At 40.7% G+C, this 22,069-nt stretch overlaps 2 protein-coding genes across 6 annotated transcripts; one reads left to right on the top strand and one right to left on the bottom strand.

Annotated features, from left to right (window-relative positions):
- Positions 1-87: 87 nt before the first annotated feature.
- Positions 88-12,507, bottom strand: LOC133510504 (electrogenic aspartate/glutamate antiporter SLC25A12, mitochondrial-like). Of its 4 annotated transcripts, none has more exons than XM_061838480.1 (18): positions 12,397-12,507; positions 11,649-11,702; positions 9,122-9,267; positions 8,448-8,563; positions 7,973-8,112; positions 7,711-7,857; positions 7,394-7,532; positions 7,226-7,319; positions 6,784-6,868; positions 5,231-5,318; positions 4,996-5,154; positions 4,864-4,916; positions 3,546-3,626; positions 3,328-3,468; positions 3,104-3,242; positions 2,224-2,382; positions 1,974-2,064; positions 88-1,850 (listed from the first exon to the last, which is right to left on the bottom strand). In XM_061838480.1, exons 1-18 carry the CDS (start codon positions 12,406-12,408, stop codon positions 1,643-1,645), a joined length of 2,052 nt encoding a protein of 683 aa, XP_061694464.1. In that variant the 5' UTR covers positions 12,409-12,507; the 3' UTR covers positions 88-1,642. The 4 variants fall into 4 exon arrangements, with proteins under 4 accessions (XP_061694464.1, XP_061694462.1, XP_061694465.1 ...); XM_061838478.1 differs by having other exon boundaries at positions 11,995-12,438; XM_061838481.1 differs by having other exon boundaries at positions 12,128-12,438.
- Positions 12,508-14,325: 1,818 nt separating this feature from the next.
- On the top strand, positions 14,326-22,059 carry metap1d (methionyl aminopeptidase type 1D (mitochondrial)). 2 transcript variants are annotated; one of them, XM_061840519.1, is made up of 10 exons: positions 14,326-14,437; positions 15,000-15,166; positions 16,374-16,523; positions 16,612-16,760; positions 17,002-17,044; positions 18,849-19,012; positions 19,968-20,065; positions 20,150-20,197; positions 20,264-20,342; positions 20,420-22,059. In XM_061840519.1, exons 1-10 carry the CDS (start codon positions 14,359-14,361, stop codon positions 20,502-20,504), a joined length of 1,062 nt encoding a protein of 353 aa, XP_061696503.1. In that variant the 5' UTR covers positions 14,326-14,358; the 3' UTR covers positions 20,505-22,059. The 2 variants fall into 2 exon arrangements, with proteins under 2 accessions (XP_061696503.1, XP_061696504.1); XM_061840520.1 differs by lacking the exon at positions 14,326-14,437 and adding an exon at positions 14,469-14,609.
- The last annotated feature ends 10 nt before the right edge of the window (positions 22,060-22,069 follow it).

Raw genomic sequence — 22,069 nt, 5'->3', positions numbered from 1 at the left:
CCATCAAATACTGTGGGTACCTCCAGTTTTTTTTTTTATTCTTGTCCTCTTTGGCTTTTGGGTCAATAAGAAAAGAAGATATGTATCCCTTTTATGCCAGAACAGTTTTACTGTGTCACTGCAAACTTTTTAAGATACAACTGTAGAATCTGTATTCTGATGAATATTTATTGAGAATTACAGAGCAGAACAATGTTTTTAAAGGGGCGTGACAGAGAAAATGAGGAGGGAATGAAATGGGAACTAGATATTGTAAAAGCTGAACAAAAAACAAAGCACTCGCTGTCGGAAACATGCAGGACGGGGGTCGTGAACCTAGTTGTACGAATGAAGCCGAAGCCCACAGTGCAGCCGATCCACACCCAGCCTAAAGGCGAGACTGTGTCACCTGTTTGGTGAAAAGGAGGCCCCATAGAGGTTCAGTTAATTTCTTACAACTGTACTTCCTTACACTGTACAACTTTAGGATTTAGAATAGTTTGACGTAATCCTTGCAATGTCTCCAAGATTTCATTGATTGATTTCCTTCAAACGTTCTTGAAATGATTCCTGTTGTCCTTAACAATGAGAAACACATTTTGAAAGTACATTGCAACCACACAATGGCAGAGAATATTCTTCTGCAAACGTGTTGTCCTGTGGATATGGTCGCAGTTCCTCATTGTAATAAAACTCAAAAGTCTGTTTGTAAAATTAAAACCACGGATTTATTTCAATGACTGAATTTATAAGCATATAATTCATTAATAATTTCATGAACGCAACGGTCTGTACACCAGTAAGCGTGACTTTCATAGATCCCCTCTCGCTGTAACATGACAATAATCACACAATGCATTAGATGTCACCTTTTTACAGTTCTGTCTCAGCAGTTTTCCAGTATGTACAGTACTACATGTCGCATACTGCATGATACATTTTCATAGCCGCTGCCCTAAACAACTTTTACAATATTTACAGTATTCATCCTCCTGTGAGTGACACACACGACTTGGGTTGCAAAATTCCAGAAATGTAAGTCCGAAACTTTCCATGGGAATTAACCAGAAATTTACCAAATTGAAGGGTGACTCTTACTATGGAATTTAAATGTAAAAAATAAATCTATTTCAGCATAATCCTGATTTAAACCAACCAGATTTAGCCATTTTCAATTTGCATGAGAAGTTCCCAGAACCCCACACCCCCACCGCAACCCTACACACAATACACAGATAATAAGCTAATTTCTTTCTCCCCCCCCCCCCCACCCCACCCCGGCCTTTACTCTCTAAAGAGTACCAGACAAAAAACAAGCGAACAAAAATAAGAGGTACTCATGAGAGAGGACTGTAAGGCTCTTTCGTATGGATTCTGGAGTGACCGATGGAGCTTCCAGGAGTGGACAGCCATTGAAGATATGACACGGTTGCTGCAGTTCTCATGGTGACCAGGTGCTATGCCATGATTGGCCGGGGAGGGGTTTGTACTACATTTAACCACAAGCTGCCCTTTGTTCTTGAATCTACGCCCCCCTCCTGGGCATTATGACTAAGGCTGTGCTCTTCATTGTTGTTGGCAAATATCTTCATACCCGACTCCTGGAAGAAGATGGCAGACGGGAGGGGGTGATGGAGAAGCGATATGAATGCTCAGACTTTGCCTAAGTGGCCTTAGTGGGTGTTGCGGGCTCTGGGGGGTGAATGGACACCACGCCCGAGGACTTGAATTTGGGCAGGTGGAGGCCGAATTTGTTCTCCACACCGGCGAAGGTGGCGGCTGCCAAGCGGTAGCCTCCGACGTGATCGGCGTTGATGGGCGGGAGCTCCGAGATGCGAGATTTGGGCGTGGGCTCGGATCCTGATGGACGGCTGCAACGGAGGATTGCAAAAAGTTATGTTGAGTCTCAAGCCGTTAAACTTGAACGCAGGTGTTAAAGCTCATGTAATGACTTGCTCTGGACTAAGGGTAGGGAGAGAAAAAAAAAAACTTACTGTCCTCCAAAGTCAATGTAGAACCACCTCTGTAAGAGTTCATATGTCACCAGAGTCACACCAAACTGGGGAGAGGACCGGCACATACGAGCTGGAGAAGACATTTTAACTTCAATGAGTGAAAATGCACTCCTTGGAATGAATGACTCTCTCACTCTCACACACAGGCTCGCTCTTCCACACATCATCTCAATCTCGTACACTCTTGCCCTGACACACATTGTTCATCCACACACACACACACACACACCTCCCGCTCCCTTCCACAGGGCTCGGAAACCTTCCTCCCGCATGATCTTCCTGAAGCAATCGATAACTCCGGAGTAGGTGGTCTGACCCGCCCGGGCGGCCACTTGCAGACGAGTCTTGATGACGTCGGCAGGCGTAACGAGTGATGCTGCAGGGATACCTGGGAAATCAAGCCAAAGGAAACCATTGCTGAGATGGCCCTTCTACAAAAGTTTAGAATACAGTGGAATCCCTTCCTATTGGTGGGTTACAACATTTCTGAGGATGCCACCCTCGGCAATTAATAATATTAATTATGTGAGTTGAATATGATGTTAAAAATGTTTTAGCCTCAACAATAAATGACTCATTGGTTATTTGATTTATAAAAATGCACCAAAAGCGCATGTACATGCTTCAAACACTCTCTGTAACTTCCACTAACAAACAGAGTTAAAACATAGATGCTAAATGTCAGTCTCTCAGTTGTATTACTTTAACATTTTGTTAACACCAATTACTGTTTTTAGTTTTAGTGAGTCATTTAGGCTTGTACACTAGCTAATACTCCTGATGAGCCCTGTGACGGTGGCTTGTTTGTGCCGAATAACTAGTGAATGGAGTTGTTTGTGTAACATGGTTCATGATTCAGTACATATTAAATGTGTCGCGTTGGTACTTTATGATCTTCTCCCTTTGAGGTTCTTTGCTGCCATCTTGTGGCATCTATTTATACACAATTATGAACCCCTTTTGAGTTGGACCATCAGCTATTTGTGTATTTTCATTATTTGCAGCAGATGTCAGTCACACCAATCACATTAAAAACATGCAGTAAATTAAATTAAACCCAAGTCATAGCTGCATTTCATTTGAATCTTTAACGTAGGGTCGGTGTTTACCTGCAATGGCTCCAGCAGTGAGAAGCTGCAAGGGACCCAGCCGACCTTGTTCGTCAGCCATCGAAGATTTGAGGTGGGCGTAGGCGGGGAAATAGATGGCGGAGAAGGGGATGTCCCTGAGGAAACAGGCCTTCGCTCCCTAGAACCACACACACGGCAAAGAACACCGAAGACTGAGCTTCACAGCGAGGAGGTGGATTGGTGGTTGAACTAATCATATTTACCTTGTAAAGGCCAAAGAAGCCCAAGTCTCGCACCACGTTGAGTGCGCTAACTCGAGGCCCGGTGGTGATCTCGCCTGCCACCTGCAGACGGATCTTCACTATCTCCAGAGGGTTAGTAAAGATCACCTGGGAGCCGCCGGCCTTTACGAATGAAATGAGAGCGCGCTTGTTAGCACATTTTCTTGACCACTTGCGGGTGTGCAGTGTGAGTCACTTACACAGCCACCTGCCAAGATCTCAGCAAGCAAAGGAATTGAGTTATCCTTGTCGGTGAACTTGTCTCGTACAAAGTCATTCACCTGTGGAGCACAAATACAAATAAGATTACATGGAGTTTGTTTGTCCACCTGTTTAAAGCCACCTTTAATTCCTACTCTTAACAGTACATGGAAAAGATTTTTCGATAAATCGTCCTAAAATTTCAAATGTGTCTATTACTGTAATTCCTGAATACCATATTTCGTGTCACTGCTTCTGCAGCGTGCATGCTCACTTTAGAGCATTGGTTCTCAAACGTGGGTCCGTCGCTTGAGGGTCCGCAAAATATTGTGGAATCGATTATTACTGTATGTTGTATAATTTAAGGATCAAGGTGCCAATAAAAGAAATTGAATAAACTAATTAATTCTTCATAGCTTAGCTATGGGCCCATTAAAACCTCTGAAATGATTGTAATGCATCACATAAATATGATATCTCTGCAAGAAGTCTTTTATAAGATCAGAAGGCAAATTATTTTACCAATAAAGTCCTTTTTTCTCAAAAACAAAAAGTGTATCTTCTCAAGAATATAAAGTACTGCATTTTTTAGACAAGCTTCTTTTCCAGACAAGAAGCCATTATATTAGGAGAATAAAGTTATACTTTTGCAATTCCTCCCTTGTTAAACTGTAATAAACGTAATGTTTTTTCTTTGAAAAGAATTAGAGCTTTGTGACTCTTGCCAGTTCCAATTTCTTATGTGCAATAAGTATATACGATGATGACTTTATTTAGAGATTTTTTTTAGAAACATTTAACGATTTTCCCATCGACATTAAGTAAGTTCTTTTCAGTAGACATATTGCACTTCATAAAAGTAAGTTTCTTTTGGCTTGTCCCTTTTGGGGTCGCCACAGCGTGTCATCTCAGATATATGTTTGGCACAGTTTTTACGCCTGACGCAACCCTTCTCAGGGAGTGGAGGCCCCAGTGGGATACGAACCCACAACCCCTGGTTTACCAAAGCAGTGCTCTAACCACTGAGCTACGGGGCCTCTCTCACACATACGATTTTGGCATTAGCAAGTGTGGAAAAATGAGCACTGGATACTTAATGGCAGAGGTTTCAAACTTTTTTTTTTTGATTTGATTAAGCCCTAATTTTATCTTTTTGGTGAAAATATGTTTTTGTTCAGATCTCATTTAGCAATAATTTGATAAAACCGATAAGATTGATAATTTTGGTCATTTTAGCCACAATACAAAATGTTCATACTGTCTTTTTTCCCTCTATGTTAGTGTATTAACAGGTGTGCATGAGAGAAGTGGACTCACAGTGAGTTTGATGGCCTTCTCAGGTGCCACGCCAATGAGCTGGGGAACCAGACCTGTGGGGCATCACTGTTAATTTAATGGCAGTGTTGTAATTGGCAGGTAAGGAAGCAGGTGTGGTTTCTTGTGGCGTACCTCTGTAGAAACCAAAGAACCCTTCGTAGCGAAGGACCTTCTTGGCGCAGTCAAAGCTGTTCTTGTACATCAGCTCCCCGACAAAAGACCCCGTGGACCTCTGGTTCTGCATTCGAGTCTTCACCAAGTCAATTGGGTACACTGCTGTTGCGCCCGTAGCTAGGCAGAGAAAAACAAGCTTGGACCAAATGGTCTCTGAGACGAAATGTTGATGGCTCCCAGAATAAAAACTCACCTCCAGCAATAGAGCCCAACGTGAACCTGTAAGCAGATTCTGCAACTTGGAGCCACACAGGCCTTGAACTGTCTCCTTGAGCCTGCGTCTGAGTGAACCACAAATGATGATGATGATGAATTGATTTGTACTAATATAAAGCAAAATGTAATATTTCAACATTAAAAGCTCTATTTCTTCAAAAGTGGCTTCCCCTTGAATAAAATGCTAATTAATCACAAATATTTGGCACACCTCAAAGACAAGCTGATTTGAGTAATTATGTAACCCTCCCCCGGTAACAATATGAGGATTTACGGGATAGAGCTCGTGCACGTGACGTCGCCATTTTTGCAGCGCCATATTGCCGGACAAAAAAAGCTGCTTGACAGTGTAGGGGACAATGAACCGGAGCAGAATATACACAATGCCCGAGACTTGGTTGTTACAACAGACGAGACAGATATTCAAAGAGATCATTCTATGCAATACCAACTAAAAGGACGAGAAAAGATCGATGGATCTTGGCAATTAAACGTGATGGATGGTGCCCAACCAAATACACACGACTGTGTAGCAATCACTTCACTTCAGGGAGGAATTATTCTTCTCAATCTCAAATTCCCAAGAAGTATTTATAATGCCAAGTTGGCTCATTTGAGAACAATGTGTATTAAAAAAAAAAAAGTCGTCTCCAACATACACGGAAACATGTTGAGGCTAACCTCTCTCGACAGACATTTTTTTTTTATATGTATTGTTCTCAAATGAGTCCCATGTCTATTTAAAAAAAGAAAATAAACTGTCAGTCACACGGAGGTTTACGTAGGTTAACGTGTGGCCGTAACACGCTTTGTTTACAGTGTTTTTTTTTTTTTAATCGCATTGTTCTCAAATGAGCCAACTCAGCATTATAAGTACTTCTTGGGAAACGCTACGGAGGAGCCGACTCGCTTGTCCTCTTTTTTTTTTTTCTCCAATTATAGTCAATGAATACGAGTTTCTTTAAAACCAGGGATCATTTATTCAAATATTGGTATTAGTATTAAATACTAGCTGAAAAGATCACTGAATTTTGGCAACGGTTGACATGTAGCCGAAAACACTTCCACATTCACAAGCCGTGTCCCCGTTGAGAACAGATCCAGCGATGAAGAATTTGTATGCGTCCAGACTTTTCTACGCTTTCAAACTCTTCTGTGTAAATCTCGACGACGTACTCACCAGATCCATGTGTAGATCCAGTTGTCCAAGACAAGGGCAAGCAGGGTAATAGTCCAATTTCTTATCGGCGAAAACATCAACTTCGGCATTAAATATGGTTCCTCTATGCCAGGTGTCTCTCATTTTTCCACGTGCCTTCGTTTATTATCGCCTTCTAAATGTTTAACGGTGTTGGACAACACTTTGGGTGTCGTGCTATAAGACGTATTTTCACCTCGTCTCCAATAGACTTACCATTGAAGAATGCTTCGCTTGACTGACACATCCGGCCAGTGACGTGATTTGACGACGTAGGTGCACGAGCTCTATACAATATATGATGTGTGAATCATGCAGTGATGATGTGGTACCTGTTTCTGGGTTTCAGCCAGGTTATATGGAAGACTTCCTTCTTCTAGCGGAGCTATTCTCTCAATGTCAGCCAGATTCAGGCGTCTGACACACAAAAGTAATCACAATCACTGGCAAGAAGCCCGTAAAGTGAATTCTTTGGAAGATCTGGTTGTCATTAAAAAAAAGTTAACATTTGGTGAGTAGTGTATGTACTCTGCACAGTCACTCCAAACTATAAATGTAGCTGGTGGTGTTAAATGATGGAACATTTGTTGTCAATGGCTAACATTTCTGAAGTGTGACCCCATTTAGTAAAAATTGTAAAAATCTCTCCTGGTAACCATCCAGAAAAGTCACCCCCACAGATGAACCAATGTTGACTGACTTTGTTTGAACTTGATAAAATAAGTGTGGAACTGACCCCGGTTGTTAGTTTTACAGTGCTAAAACTGTGTTTACCCTGAGGGGGAGTGCAAGCCTGATAACTGGTACAGGATGTCAATTTCCATTGGCGTGATTTGACCGAACTTGTTGGCAGCATGAACAAACTCCTCTGCAGGGGACAGATAAGATTAGAAAAAAAAAAAACAAGGATAAAAAGCTTCCTTCACGTAGAGATGACCGTACCTTTGGTGACCAGCGTGTCGTTCCAAGAGCCGGCCAGTGTACTGTAGATCTTGCGGATCAGCTCCATGTTGTTAAGGAGAGAGTTGAAGGCATTGAAGTAAGAGAAGCTGACCAGGTGAGAGGTGCTGCCTCCTGCGGCCTCGAATGAGAAAACCACAGAGCAATTCAATTAAAAACATTTTACTAATACAATAAAATACAACTGGATAATGTTTTATTTTTTTATTTACGTTATCACTACAGTATTGTAGTGACTTAGTAAAAAAGGAAAAGGTTCTATCTGAAGCTATCATCAAGACTGTCACACACAAACTCACTGAGACAAGGTTCTCCTCCACAAATGGTGTGAGCATGTGGTGCCTGATGGTGGCCATAATGTCACTGAAGTCCAAAGCGGAGATGACGCCATTCTTTCCTTTGTCCTTCTGGGCGAAGGCCTGCCGCGCGTGCTCCAACTGCAGCTCCTACACGAACATGACACCGTCAGGTTAAGGGTAAAATTGTACACCACTAAACGTGGGTGTGTCCTGTAAGGCAAGGAGGGGAAAAGCAGTAATGGAGTGTGTTTAGGCATGTCACCTGCAGGAACTGGGTGAACTCGAGGTAGTTGAGGCGTTTCTTGCGGTCGTGCCCGAAGTGCAGATGGATGAACTCACAGTCCCAGTTGAAGGGGATATGGTGGTGCACAGTGGTCTGGCTGAAAATGTCTCGCACATTATCTGTGGCAAAAATACACACGTTTAAATAAAAATGGGAGTCCAAAGTCACAGTAATGCAAAGAAAGTATTGCGGTTTTGGAGAAAAAGAGGAAACACTAAGTTCATCCATGTGTAATGAGATGGAAAGAGGAATAATCAGGTTCACAGCATCAAGTTAGGACATTCCTTATCCGCAATGGACTGCATGAACATACGGAAAGCGGCTCAACTCAAATGATGTACTGTACAAACACAGTTGACATCAAGTTGAGAACAACTGCATACATTACTAAGTGTTTTGGGATCAACTAGTCACGTGACTCAAACGTTAAAGGTGGACTAACGATGGAACATACCAAAGGAAATGTCTCCAGTTCCGGTCTTGTCAAACAGCTGGAAGGCAACTATGAAAAGAGCGTCAGGTGCACACAACACCGACTCAAAGGCAAGAAACTCCTGGAATGAGATCAGCCTGCCAACGTAGTCAGACAAGAAATATATTAACTCATTCAATCTTAATTATATAATTTAGAGTATCAGAACAAAAGGAAAAACGAAAGGTGTGGTCCATGGGCTCAAACTAGTCATATACAACAAATTAAAACAAATAAACCATCAAAATCTATTACATTTAAAATATTTGGTACAATCAAACATATTGCAGTGGAGCTTGTAGCCATGCATACAGCCTGCTTAAACTGTCGTTGATACAGTACAGAACGTTTTAAATACTGGTAATCATGGTGGTACTTGTAGAACTGATATTCTTTTGGATCTAGAACCTGGTGCAAAATATTTAAGAACCACTGTTTTAAATTAAACTATTATGATTAAATACTACATAAAAGATATGAGTGCATCTAGTTTGTGTATCATTTGTCACTATTTGTCATTCATCATTGTCTGATCTCACGGCTTAAAAAAATGTCTATCTTATCATCATGAGCTAACAGTAGCAACTAACAAGTGCTTATCAGGTAGACTTCAACAATTCATAAAGCGTACTGTTTGTGGGTTAATGCACACACACCCGTCCTTCGTAGTGTCAGCTACAGCAGCCAGCAGCTGTACGGTTCTGGGGTTGTGGTGGAGCTGTGTTTGCAGGCCCAGATACTTCTGGACAAAGTCTCCTGGGGTCATGAACCTCTCTCCATCCTTGTCCACTTCGGTGGCATACTGAGCATGGAAGTAGACACACAAGAACAATTAAATTGAAGTTAGGCACATGATCATAATGACAGCATTTTCTTTTAACCCCCAGGGACTTGGTGCCGTCAGCTCTAACCAACCACTCAGTGATTCAGGTTACTTAGCGTGCGTCGCGTGCACTATTACATAATCCCGTTAATCTGTTTCATGAGCATCACTTTACATCATCAACAGCCTTGCTAATCCCCACAGTTCTTCTTGTAATACCTTCAATAACCACGTTTTTGTGGCAAAGCCACGTGGGAAAGGGCCAACAGTAGAGAACTGAAATGTGATTAGAAAAAGCTGTCAATCATAAATGCCATCACTTTTATTTTATATTTTTTTAACATCAATTTGTCAGTGAACAAAAAAATATTGAACTTCAATGATTATACTAATATGGAATTTGTACTTTTTTTTTTTACATTTATTTTGTCTTACAGTGGTACCTTTAGATAATTTTATTTTTTTTCAGTAAAAATGCTCATAAAAAAAAAACTCAGATCTCAAATCATCTTTCTACATTCAAATTAACTGACATACTGTGAATGCATTCCAGCGTCCCCCAAAAGAAAATGTTTTTGTATTTAAAAAAAAATAAACAACAATGCTAATCTTTCGAAAGACATACAATTATTACGAACCAAACAGAAAATAAATACAATTTTGATTGAATTCAATGGACATTGTGCGGCTCCTACTTCTGTAGTGCACACCTTGGCCATCAGGAGTCAGTATAATACAGCTGTCAATTATTCTAACACCACCACATTGACGCTATTTATTAGCTTGTATTAGCTGACCTCCAATTATGTGTTAATATATTAAACTGGTGGACTTTAAGACAGTTATGTGTTTGTTTAAAAATACAGATCTAATTTTCTTTGTTCACACTTGTGTTTTTTCAACAGCTCATATCTCAAAAATCTCGCAAATCAAGTGCCTCGTAATCTCAAATCACCATTCTCCAAATTTGTCAGAAAAAAATATAAATGTGTGTGCACAGTTACTAATCCCTATCGCAGTAAATGGTAATATTATTTACTACAATATGCCATATAAAATACTGATTCTGAAAGGAAAATATGGGTTTTCCAACAAATCTGGGGTCATTTATGCTGCGCAAAATCAATTCCAAGAAGCAGAACCACAGTGTTGTTGTGACCATTAACCAGACACACAACTGGTGGGCCCCTTGTGTTGAAAGCCATGTCGCTGTCCAACACATGTTACAGCAGAGGCTGGTGATGATGTCATGGATCTAATTAACATATTACAAAGTTGTATTTCTGTTGTATGCTGCATCCCACAACAAAGTTAGACATGTCAGACTGACCAAACCAAGCACGCACATAAATCTTCTTGGCCTGAGCTTCTGTGCTATTTGACCCAGTGTGTGTGTGCGTGTATTTGTGTGTGTATTAAAGTACCAACAGGAGCTTTGTCATGCAACGGTCACATGGTCGGTCACACACTGGCCATGCAGACAGCAACGTGAAGGTTAAACACTGACTCCAATATCAATCCAAGACAACTTACGGGCTGCCCGAGTATTATTTCAAATACCAAATGTGATGAGTGGTGCACTCCAGAGAGTAAAAGGCTAACCATGCACTTCCTTGCTTGTGATCTTAGTTGACAACAGCGCTTGCACCTTTAAGCCTCACACTGAAGGACAACACTGCCAAACAAGCAACCTCACACTCAAAACCCTAACATTTTAAGTTTTCACAAGTCACTCAACTGATACAACTATAAAAGTCAGCCATTGCAGTTTCGAATGCATGTCATTTAGACTTTGAATTTCATTTTCTAGATTATGCGAAACAGCAGTCTGTTACCGTGGATAACTGTAATATAAACCCTGTGACACAAATGTCCCAGTTCACTTACCAAAGCAAATGAGACTTGGTTCAGTCTTTATCGTCACCCACTATTTAGGACAGTCTTTCTGAACTTTTACTGAGCCAAGGCACCTCCGGTAATTTAGTTTCGAAACATCTCATTGCACACCACCAAACAAAAATACTGCAAAAAATACCATTTATTTAATTAAGCCCAAAGGTTGAATACTTATAAGAAGTCACAACTTCACTTTAACTTTTAATGCCTGGCTGGTACACCGCAAGCTACGTTACAACGAAGTTCAAAACTGTCAAATGCTTTAGTGGTAGAAAGCAGTAAAATGAAAAAAAACAAGGGTGTTGTAATATTTTTCCCCCCACAAGGGCGTTCTAATATTTTTTTTCCCCCCACAACGATATCACGCTTACACTATCTAGTTGGTAATGACTGGCACATGCATTCTCACAAATTACAAAACACAACATCTGAACAAATAATGACTTAAAATATACAATACTTACCTTCTGGAAGATGGCTTTCAGCTCACTTGGATCGCCACGTTTGGTCGATTGCACCTTAAAAAAAACCCAGACAAAAATCATCCAAAAATACAAACATACGGGATGTACAGTAATGGGGAATCCGAAACTGTTTACATATTCCACCCCTTAAAAAACGGATTATGCAAATTATAGGCATGTGTGTACATTGCCGCAAAGACCGAGCCCAAAGACAGACTTGTACATTTTTAGCCTGCCATGAAGCTAAAGCACAACAGAACCGGGCTGGCGAAAAGTTCCCCGGTCGAACCCTCGAACCAGCCCCGGTCACCACAGGCTAACAAGCTAACACGGAGAGGACGCGCACCGTTACAATGACACGAGAAACCAAAAAGCAGTCTCGGGGAATTAACATTACGTTCGACTGCTCAAGAGGAGAGAGAAAAAGACGTTCGTCTTAGCGTTTGTTTTTGTTTTGTCAGGAAGAAAGTATGACTGACAGCTGGTTAGCATTACGGAGCTATTTCCTCCTTCCAGCTTGTTGGGAAGAAGTGTCATCAAGGCCAGCCAGCAAGCAGCCGCCGCCGACCGGCCGACCGCCGGGCGTCAGCTAGCCCGGTGATGCTACAAGGCAAGGCTCCGAGCACGACGCCCGCTCGTCCGGCGCACACTCGCCTCGACTCTTCCTACACACGAAAACGAGCAAAACACCAAGAGAAATGACAGAAGTAGGGGTTGAAAATGGCAAAAGGAACGATGCCGAAGTCACCTTGACCGCCATGCTGGTTTGACGTCACCTACAGTGTGCGAGAGAGAGAGAGAGAGAGAGAGAGAGAGAGAGAGAGAGAGAGAGAGAGAGAGAGAGAGAGAGAGAGAGAGAGAGAGAGAGAGAGAGAGAGAGGAGAGAGAGAGAGGAGAGAGAGAGAGGGTCTCACGCCCACACGTGCAGTTAGTCAAACAACAATAATGCTCGTTATTGTTACTAATGTTGTTATTTTGCTCCCCGTGATGTGCCAGCTTGGCAGGTTTGTTGCTAGTTTTAGCAACTATACATCCTATACCCCCACCCCACCGCCCACCGAAATACTGTAGCACCTGGCAAGAAATTTAGATCCAGCTACTTTTTAAAATGTGTTGTGTAAACCTTTATCAACTTCTGAAAAGTGATGAAAATGCTAAAACACATATATTTTTCACCTCTAAACCAATTATTATTTATTATCAATGATTAAGTGTGACGCATGTACCACGAGTGGTACGCAAAAACTTACTGAATTCTTTACACAACATAATGTTACGGTGGTTGTAGTTCAGTTGTATTTAACTTAAAATTAAATAGTGTTGTCATGATGTAATCGGTGATGCTGTATTATTTTTTTCTGGGTGGTACTTGGTGGAAAAAGTTTAGGAATCACTGCTATCTTTAAGAAATCCATCAAGATCGCATTTTCCTGTTCGACTGCAATATATTTTTTCTTAAAATTAAGTCATTTTAATTATTTTTGCTGTCTAGAAACCTTTGAAATATATATTTCTCATTCCTCACCTTTCAACTTTTTGATATGTATCTGAAACACCAAAATGGACGGCTTTCTGACTTGTTGCATTGTGAGTTGTTCAATTTACTTAATACATTTAAATAGTTCAACAACCACTGTTGAAACCAAACCAATATAAGACAAATAAACCTATTAATGTATTGTGTTTATGTCATGTTTAAAAAAAAGTGATAATAAAATAAATGGATGGATTCAAAATCTTTTTTATTTTTATTCTGATGAGATGGGTGATTAATTTGACTGAAATTGTGGCACTGTGCAAGCTGCAGAATGTGCTGTGGACAACAAATGACACCTAAACAACCCTGAAAATGAGTCGGTTACGTATTAGGGTGCAGTCAGCTGCACAGAGTGAAGCATTACAACAAAAATGCAAACTATTCAGCTTATCACTTATTCAACTGAACCGGTGCCATTGATGTGAGATGTTGATCCTCTTGCAAAACACGAAAAGAACACACTCGACAATGATCTATCTAATAATCTAATCTATTAATTAGGTTTTGTTTTCCCCCCAAACCGCTCTGCTTTTGGGGATTTCAATCAGCTCAGTCTCAGCTGTCAGGAGTCACATAAGGTCATAACATAACAGTTTTCAGTGTGAGTAGACATGGGAGTTTTTCTTGGCAAATTCCACCACAAGTTATGTTAATTCTATCAATATGTGAGCCTGAAAATTAGGCCGTGTGACATCTCCGGCATCGAACTGACTACTTTAACTGTATTTGATGTTGTTGAAAGCAGATTGTCTTGATTTATAGAAGTACCAGAAAGTCAATAGAATTATATAGTACAGAATCGTAAACCATAGAACTTCCCCAAACACATTACCAAGTTTCCGATTGCATGGGGGAAAAAAAATCTGAAAACCAGTGAAGAGGACAGTGATTTTAAAAATCTATCTATCTATCTATCTATCTATCTATCTATCTATCTATCTATCTATCTATCTATCTATCTATCTATCTATCTATCTATCTATCTATCTATCTATCTCTATCTATCTATCTATCTATCTATCTATCTATCTATCTATCTATCTATCTATCTATCTATCTATCTATATCTATCTATCTATCTATCTATCTATCTATCTATCTATATCTATCTATCTATCTATCTATCTATCTATGATGCTGCGTCGTTGTCTCTGATTTGCGGCTCTAGGTCACATGGCTATTGTACCACGTGACGTGCACCGCCCACCAGTAATGGCGTCGTACAGCTCTCCGGTGTTTTTAACGCGATCAGGTAGGAGGTCAAACGCATAGGTATGCAAATCGCCGGAATTAAATGACAGTTGGAAAAAATGGTTTACCTTTACCGGGCGACTAGTATATGTGCTAACGCCGGCTAAGCACACATGATTATACAGAGAACAGTCATCCGTGCAGCTGAGAACATGTCACTGCTGTTATGGTTGGTACGTAGTACCTTCTACAATTTAGTCGAAGAGCATATTGTTTTACCAGTCACAATACATCGCTGTCATACATAACTAGATTGTTTGCAGTGAATAAAAAGCACTTTTGTGGCAAATTGAGTGAACGTGAATCATTTCCCATGGCACATCTGAAATAGGTTTATAATTTTTTTTTTAAACTCCAAGTAAATGTATGCTCGGTACAAACTACAGTAATTATAATCACAAACCACATTTTTTTTTATCATTCACATAATCTGTTCCATTCCAAAATCAACACCTCATTTTAGTCGGTGCACAAAATAGCTAGTAGAAATAATTGAGTTGCTTCAAGTTTCATCCAAAAGATGTGAGATGTCACCATCAAGTTTTTATTTTACCTTCTCTCAGCATTGGCCAGTGTCCTCCGACGAGTGTGCAATTTCGACCCGTGTGGATCCCCCACGGCTCGACCGTGTCACCCATATCGCCGCTTCTTCTGGAAGAAATGGTCGAAATCCCATTCACACAATGTTGTCCGTCCCGCCGCAGTAAGGCCTGCTTATGCCGTACCAAAGGTAGATGCTTTGCGTTTGTTTTTTAATTAACTGAGAAAAACTGTCTTTGTTTTGTGGCCACACACGTAACTCAAAACATTCGTATATCATGAGACGTGACTGAAATGAGTGGAACCGAGAATAATCAGTTCCAGCTCCCCCAAATGCCAAAATGTATAATAGCTTTCACAATAATAATTAAGTTTCTTGGAACAAAGCAACATTGAGCTGTACCATTACAGTATTAAAGTGCATATTTTACACAATAATACTTAACTATTCATAATTTCGTATCTCAATCTATTTGTATTATTAGATTAGAGTTCGTAGCCAGGGCCATCTACATCTTCTTTGACAATTGCACCATATTGTTTGTGGTTCCACTAAAAAAAGAATCTATTTGCATTTATAGTGCCTTACAACATTATGTACTTAGTGCTGCTTATTCAAGTGGGAACTTGCTATGCCTCTGTACTTTACTGAAAATAATATCTGAATACAAGGATGATCAATATAATTTTTTACTTGGTGTATGCTGACCGGGGGCACAGTGGAGCAGCTGGTAAAGCGTTCGATCCCGGCCCTCCCTGTGTGGAGTTTGCATGTTCTCCACGTGCCTGCGTGGGTTTTCTCCGGGCACTTCTGATTCCTCCCGCATCCCAAAGTCATGCGGATTCTGACCTCTGCTAACGACACTTTCATTCGCTGGCACACCTCACTCACCAAGCCAGGCCACGCCTTTTAAAGCCACACACATTCAATGTAATGGTAGAACATGAGTATGGGGACTCCAAGTAGATAAATATGATAACTGCACCTCACATGCATGTTTTGTATTGGTATTGTGGTTTAATTATGTAAAGTCATTTTTTAATCCAATTTCTCAATTACAGTTATTCGGTATATGCACGCGCTACGTTCATGTTTGGCAAGACAGGCAAAACGAAAAAGAAATTTTAGCGAGTTCAACTTCCAAGAACTGATGATGTCATCAGCTCATAGTCGTTCTCATTGTCATAGCATACACAGGTAGTCCACTAACCTGCTTTCTGTTTTTGGTTACATAACATTCTGCAGATAACAGATTGATGGGATAATTGGTAGAATAATCAATTCCAGAAATATTCATTAGTTGCAACCTTTTTTTTCCTCTTTTCGGTCATCCACACTGAATGATTTTTCTGGACAACAATGTCAGCCACTGTTTTCTCTCCTTTCTGACTACAAGCACATTGAACGCCCAGATTACGTCGGTACTGGACTGGTGCCAGAATGGCCTGACTACATTGAAATAAAGAACGCAGAGCAAATCGAAGGCCTCGCCAGAGCTTGCCAACTAGCTCGACATGTGCTGCTTCTTGTGGGGCAAAGTCTGAATGTAAGCATAGACTCACTTCTGTACACAAACTTGTTTTTTCTGGAATTGTCATTAAAAAAAAAAAAATTGTGATGCGTGTTTATTTCAGGTTGGTATGACTACCGATGAAATTGACTTCATTGTCCATCAAGAGATTATCCGGCATAACGCCTACCCCTCCCCTCTCGGATACGGAGGTTTTCCAAAATCGGTTTGTACTTCAGTGAACAACGTGGTATGTCATGGCATACCTGACAGGTAAATGACTGATCATCACCAACATCATTACGGTACTTCAATTCTTGACATGTTTGTGGAATAATCCTGAATGTGAACATTTGTTAAAAGCCATCATTTTAAAAAATCTGTAGTGTGTGAAATCATATCTAGTGTGTAAAAGCAATTCAGTCCTGACAGATGATACGAGATTTCAATATACTATTGCTAATGAGAGGAACTTTCTGTACACAGCATTAATCCTTTTTTAATATGCCTACAGTCGGCCACTTCAAGAGGGCGACATTATCAACATTGACGTGACTGTAAGTTTTTAAAGCAACAAGCACACAGTTGGAAACAAAGACACCACTGTAATTGGGCCTGTCACGATGATTACTGTATCGAGCCAGCATTTGATGAGTGAAATGAACAACGATACATTTTCTGGACAGTTATTGCTGTAATTTGCCGGTATGCGTATCCCAAAGTGAGACGACAGAGTTGGATGGCCAGGTGTGACGGTCTGAGTGTTCCCAGTGCTGTAAGGTCTTCTTCAGGTTAATGTGCTTGCGCGTTTGAATTTTTTTGAATTTTTCTACTTTTTCTACATCCGTGCCAGTCTGAAACTTCCCCATCCATGCTTCTTCTGCGTGTTCATCTTCACTCCGCGTGCATTTCGTTATGGACGTCTCACAAAGCCGAACACAGCGAATGAAAAAATACAGAAACAAATGCGAACGTATTGTTTGTTATTTATCAACTGGAAAGCAAGTTCCAGCATTAAACGAGAATCAACAGAGGATTGTTCGGGTATGGGTTCGGGTGATATGACACTTACTTTCACTATCCCAAATGTGCCTTAATGACTGAGGCCCAACAATCCTCTGTAATGCGAAATGCACACGGAGCGAAAATGAACACGCGGAAGAAGCTTGGATGGGGAAGTTTCAGACTAGCACGGATGTAGAAAAAGTAGAAAATTTAAAAAAATTCCACGCGCATGCGCACTAATCCCATCAGGACTTTTCAGCACGGGGGAGCACTCGTACCGTCACACCGGCCCATGGAACGACCGGCTAACTGGTACTCACTTGCCGGTGTTGGCTTCATTGAGTCATTCACAACCTTGCTCCATTTGCAGCGTGTCGATTCACATGATAGACCGGTGATTTCCAACCTTTACAGAGCCAAGGCACATATTTTACAATTGAAAAATTCCACGGAACACCAACAAAACTAAATGTTACCAAAAATGGATCGATTAATTATTGTATCTATTTCCTGCCATCTAATAGAAGAGGATTTTTTATGTGATGTCTGTTATTTTGCCTCACTGGCATAAATAGATGCATAAATAATTCTTGGAATAAATGTTTTTTTAGCAATTACATAAAATTGTATAACTTCCCACGGCACACCTGAAGAGCGCTTACGGCACACTAATGTACCTCGGCACACTGTTTGGGAATCACTGCGATAGACACACTTACGAGAAAGATAACTGTTGTGTAAGGCCTGCCACGAGTTAGCTCACGGTTCAAAGCTCCATTGTTAGCAATGTTGTTTAAAATATCAGTGCCTCTATGAGTTATTGTGTGAGTTAGTTTCCAATTAACACAAACAGGGGAACGTTAACTGTTTATTAAACATAACCGCAGTTCCACTTATTATTTAGCCAGTAGTTGACTACAGCCAATGTTAATGTTTATTTGCTTGCTAGGTGAAGGGTTCATCTTCAATGGAACCATCACATAAGAACTGGGTGTACTGGGAGACTTTTTTTGTCATTCTGATAGATTCCAGTTGAGGATCTCTGGTCAACTTTTTACATGTGACGAGAGCTATTCAGGTTTAGTCAGCTGTATTGATGATGTGCACTCCATTTCATCGGAACAGCCGTAAGAAATGCTCACTTGGTTGTGAACATCACATTATTTATCAAGATGGGCCTCTGTTGTCGATTCAGCACAGTTGTTGGGATTGTTAAAAAAAAAGTGGATTTTACAAAATGGCTTGATTAAAAACATATAAGTAATGAAAAATAAAATATATTGTCTTGGAAAAATTATCGTGTCAGGGCAAGCTCTGATGAGCTGGAGCCACGCTCATTCTACCCGTGCCCACTAGGTTTATTTCAACGGTTACCACGGTGACACCTCGGAAACCTTCTTTGTCGGTGAGGTGGATGAGGTCGGGCGGCGACTGGTGGAAACGGCAAGGCGTTGCAGGGATGACGCGATCGCCGCCTGCAAGCCGGGTGCGCAGCTTTGCGTTATCGGGAACACTATTAGGTATGCACGCATACAATATGCAGCATTCCTCAGAATTTCACAGGGGATTGGAACTGAGCCCCACTGTGAAACTGTGAGTCACTTGTATTTTTTACTGTTGCTGTTATTGGTACGCTACATGCCAGGAAATCTCCAGTAGTCCCATCCTGTGCATTGCTATCTATAAACAAACAAATCTCTTCTTCGAGCTCCAATGTTTAAATTTCAGATTTCTTCATGGTAAAACTTCACGGCTGATCAAAACAGAATGTTTATCAAATATGTTAATTTTTTTCTTTTCTATCTACCTGGAACAGCAGCACAATTTTTGGGATTCTTCCTCATCATGTCGCTCATTAGTACGATTACTATATTTGTTCCTAGGCAGAATTCATAGTTCAAGCTCCTTTTTTTATTTACTCTTTACTTGAGCGATACCATAGCTGAAGATCACTCAAACTTTGGCACGGAACGGCGAAGTCGGACACTGATGTAATGATGGTTGATTTAACTCAAACAATTTTTAAAAAATTATTTACATTCATTTAAATAGATAATTACTGTACTTTTTCATAAAGTGCAATATTATTGACTGCCATTTGTCCTCATTAAAGGAATTCTCACTTTTTTTCAAAGCTTGTACAGATTTGTGGATTTTTCCATTCATTTCAATGAGGGGAGAAATAATTTTAGATGTGAGTGTAACTGTTATGAGTGCCATCCCAAACTGAATTAAGGTCGCGTCATAAGGCACTATTCTACAATAGTTCCTTGCCACCAAGGTACTACTTTCCTATTTGGATAGGGGGTTTGGTAGTATCTGGTATCACTAAAAGAAAGCAAAAAAAAAACAAAAAAAGTGTAGATTCCATGGAAATAAAGTGAATTTGTGAGTAGTAAACAGCAAAAATGTAGGGGATTGTACGGTAATTTTTTTTTTTCATGTGTGAATTAAAACATTTGTGCTACATTGCAGTGAAATAGCGCATGCTAATGGGTTCCAAGTGTGTCCTTATTTCATTGGGCATGGAATCGGCTCCTACTTTCATGGCCATCCTGAGATCTGGCACCACGGTGAGTTGTCTTTTGGAGACGCCTTGTTGTGTGCTTCATGTTTGGGTTTCTTATGTAGAAAGTGCTCTTTGTCTTTATCTCCAGCAAATGATAATGACATGACCATGGATGAAGGGATGACTTTCACAGTAGGTGAGTCACATAGCAGTTCCATGTGCTGGTCTGGGGGGCTGACAGTGTCCGCCATTCTGTCTGCAGAACCTATACTAATGGAAGGCTCGGCAGAGTTTCAAATCCTGAAAGACAAGTGGACAGCGGTGTCTGCAGACAATAAAAGGTGGGTGCTTGTTTTGGGTTTCTATCTTTTGCCATTAAAATCTCCCCCTTTTTTTCTTCTTCTTCCCACTCGTGAAGATCGGCTCAATTTGAACACACAGTAGTTATCACATCTGACGGAGTGGAAATTCTCACCAAATTGCCAGAAGAGGACAATCATTGACCTGTTCAGAATGAAGTGTGAACCTCAACTGGTACAGACTGTTTACTTGGACAAAAGCAAAGTTACTTGAACTGTTAGTCATCAGGGCAAATATGTAATTCTTACCTGTAATACACAGTAATAATGCCCCCACCTCCATAAGACCTGGGTCCTCATACAGTACTACAACTTTTAACATCAGCCCCATTTTTCTTTTTTTTAAATCACTGACTTTTACAGACTTACACTTTGAGGTCAGTTTGTAACAGCAACCCCTACCACCATGTGTACATACATTGTTTTTCACAAAATCATGAGCTTTATTTATTTGATTCTTACTTTGTCTGTAACATACATCATACTCATACACGCATACAGTGTACTCCATTTTTTGCATCTGCCTAATGTGGGTTCTTCAACGAATTAAAGATTAAAAACCATGTTGTTTTATAGACTGATTGCATGATTTCTTTTGTCACTTGAATTACCGTAATTCCCGGCCTACAGAGTGGACCTGGTTATAAGCCTCACCCAGTACATTTGTAAACCAAATACCATTTGGTACTTACATTCGCTGCAGCTGTGTAAAAGACACAAGTACCCACATTGAAACCCACATTAAAACACAAGATATTTACAAAGAAAGACGGTACAGAGAGAGTTTAATGCTAGTGCCGCTGCGCTAACGCTAGCAGCACCGCGCTCACGGTCGCACCACGCCAACTGGACCGGTGTGACGGTCTGAGTGCTCCCGGTGCTGAAAAGTCTCCTTGTGATTAATGCGCATGCATATCTTGTAAACTTCCGGCCAGTCTGAAACATCCCCGTTCATGCTTCTTCAGCATCGGCCATTCGACAACTCTTCGCCGAGTGTTCATGTTCGCTATGGATGTCTCAGAAAGACGAACACCGTGAACGTACATATATGTGTATATCTTTTTATCAACATTTGTTTTAAGGTTAGGTTAGGATTAGGGTTAGGAAATACCGTATGTTGCTCCCTCTATGTAGAAGAAAGGGAACTTTGAGACCAGGGGATTTCCCAGTAAGCGTCAGCTACGTACCCACAGTTCCCCTGCTAGTAACGCATGTGCTTTAGTCACAAGGAGACTTTTCAGCACGGGGGAGCACTCCGACCGTCACACCAGTTAAAAAAAAAAAAACATACCGGTAAAAGTCACTTCCTCGGCACATATATTCCACTGGTCTCACTCTTACCTTTTCAGCTCGAGTGCCCCCTTGCGGCCGTTAGAAAAAAATGCACAAATTAGCCGCATCACCCCATCAACCGCAGGCTTGAAAGCGTGTGAAAAGAGTCACGGCTTATAGGCCGGAAATTACGGTTTTTTTTCTGTCTTTATTTCACAGGATAATTGGACCTTGAACTGCATTAAAAAAACAAAAAAAAAATAAGGTGCTCCAAAACTTATGATTCATGGTGTTTATTAGTTGACTTGAGCTTCCCTAACTTTGGGCCATCCTTTTGTATGTTAAAAAAATGGATCATTTTCCACTTGACATTTTCATTCATAACACTGATTCACAAGTACGTACACGTAACATCTCTAGGGGTAACACTAGACTAT

The sequence above is a fragment of the Syngnathoides biaculeatus genome, chromosome 13 (genome assembly GCF_019802595.1).
Source record: "Syngnathoides biaculeatus isolate LvHL_M chromosome 13, ASM1980259v1, whole genome shotgun sequence".
NCBI lineage: Eukaryota > Metazoa > Chordata > Actinopteri > Syngnathiformes > Syngnathidae > Syngnathoides > Syngnathoides biaculeatus.
Note: the sequence above shows the minus strand (reverse complement) of the source record. Positions and strands in the feature narration are given on the sequence as shown.

Excerpts from the sequence above, each read along its gene's own strand:
- LOC133510504 (XM_061838478.1), bottom strand. The coding sequence starts at position 12,042 with ATGTTAATTCCCCGAGACTGCTTTTTGGTTTCTCGTGTCATTGTAACG. Across the intron at positions 11,703-11,994 it reads TTTCTCGTGTCATTGTAACG|GTGCAATCGACCAAACGTGG; the intron begins GTGCGCGTCCTC and ends GTTTTTTTTAAG. Across the intron at positions 5,155-5,230 it reads GTTGGGCTCTATTGCTGGAG|CTACGGGCGCAACAGCAGTG; the intron begins GTGAGTTTTTAT and ends TTCTCTGCCTAG.
- metap1d (XM_061840519.1), top strand. The coding sequence starts at position 14,359 with ATGGCTATTGTACCACGTGACGTGCACCGCCCACCAGTAATGGCGTCG. Across the intron at positions 15,167-16,373 it reads CTGCTTATGCCGTACCAAAG|CACATTGAACGCCCAGATTA; the intron begins GTAGATGCTTTG and ends TCTGACTACAAG. Across the intron at positions 20,066-20,149 it reads TCCTGAGATCTGGCACCACG|CAAATGATAATGACATGACC; the intron begins GTGAGTTGTCTT and ends CTTTATCTCCAG.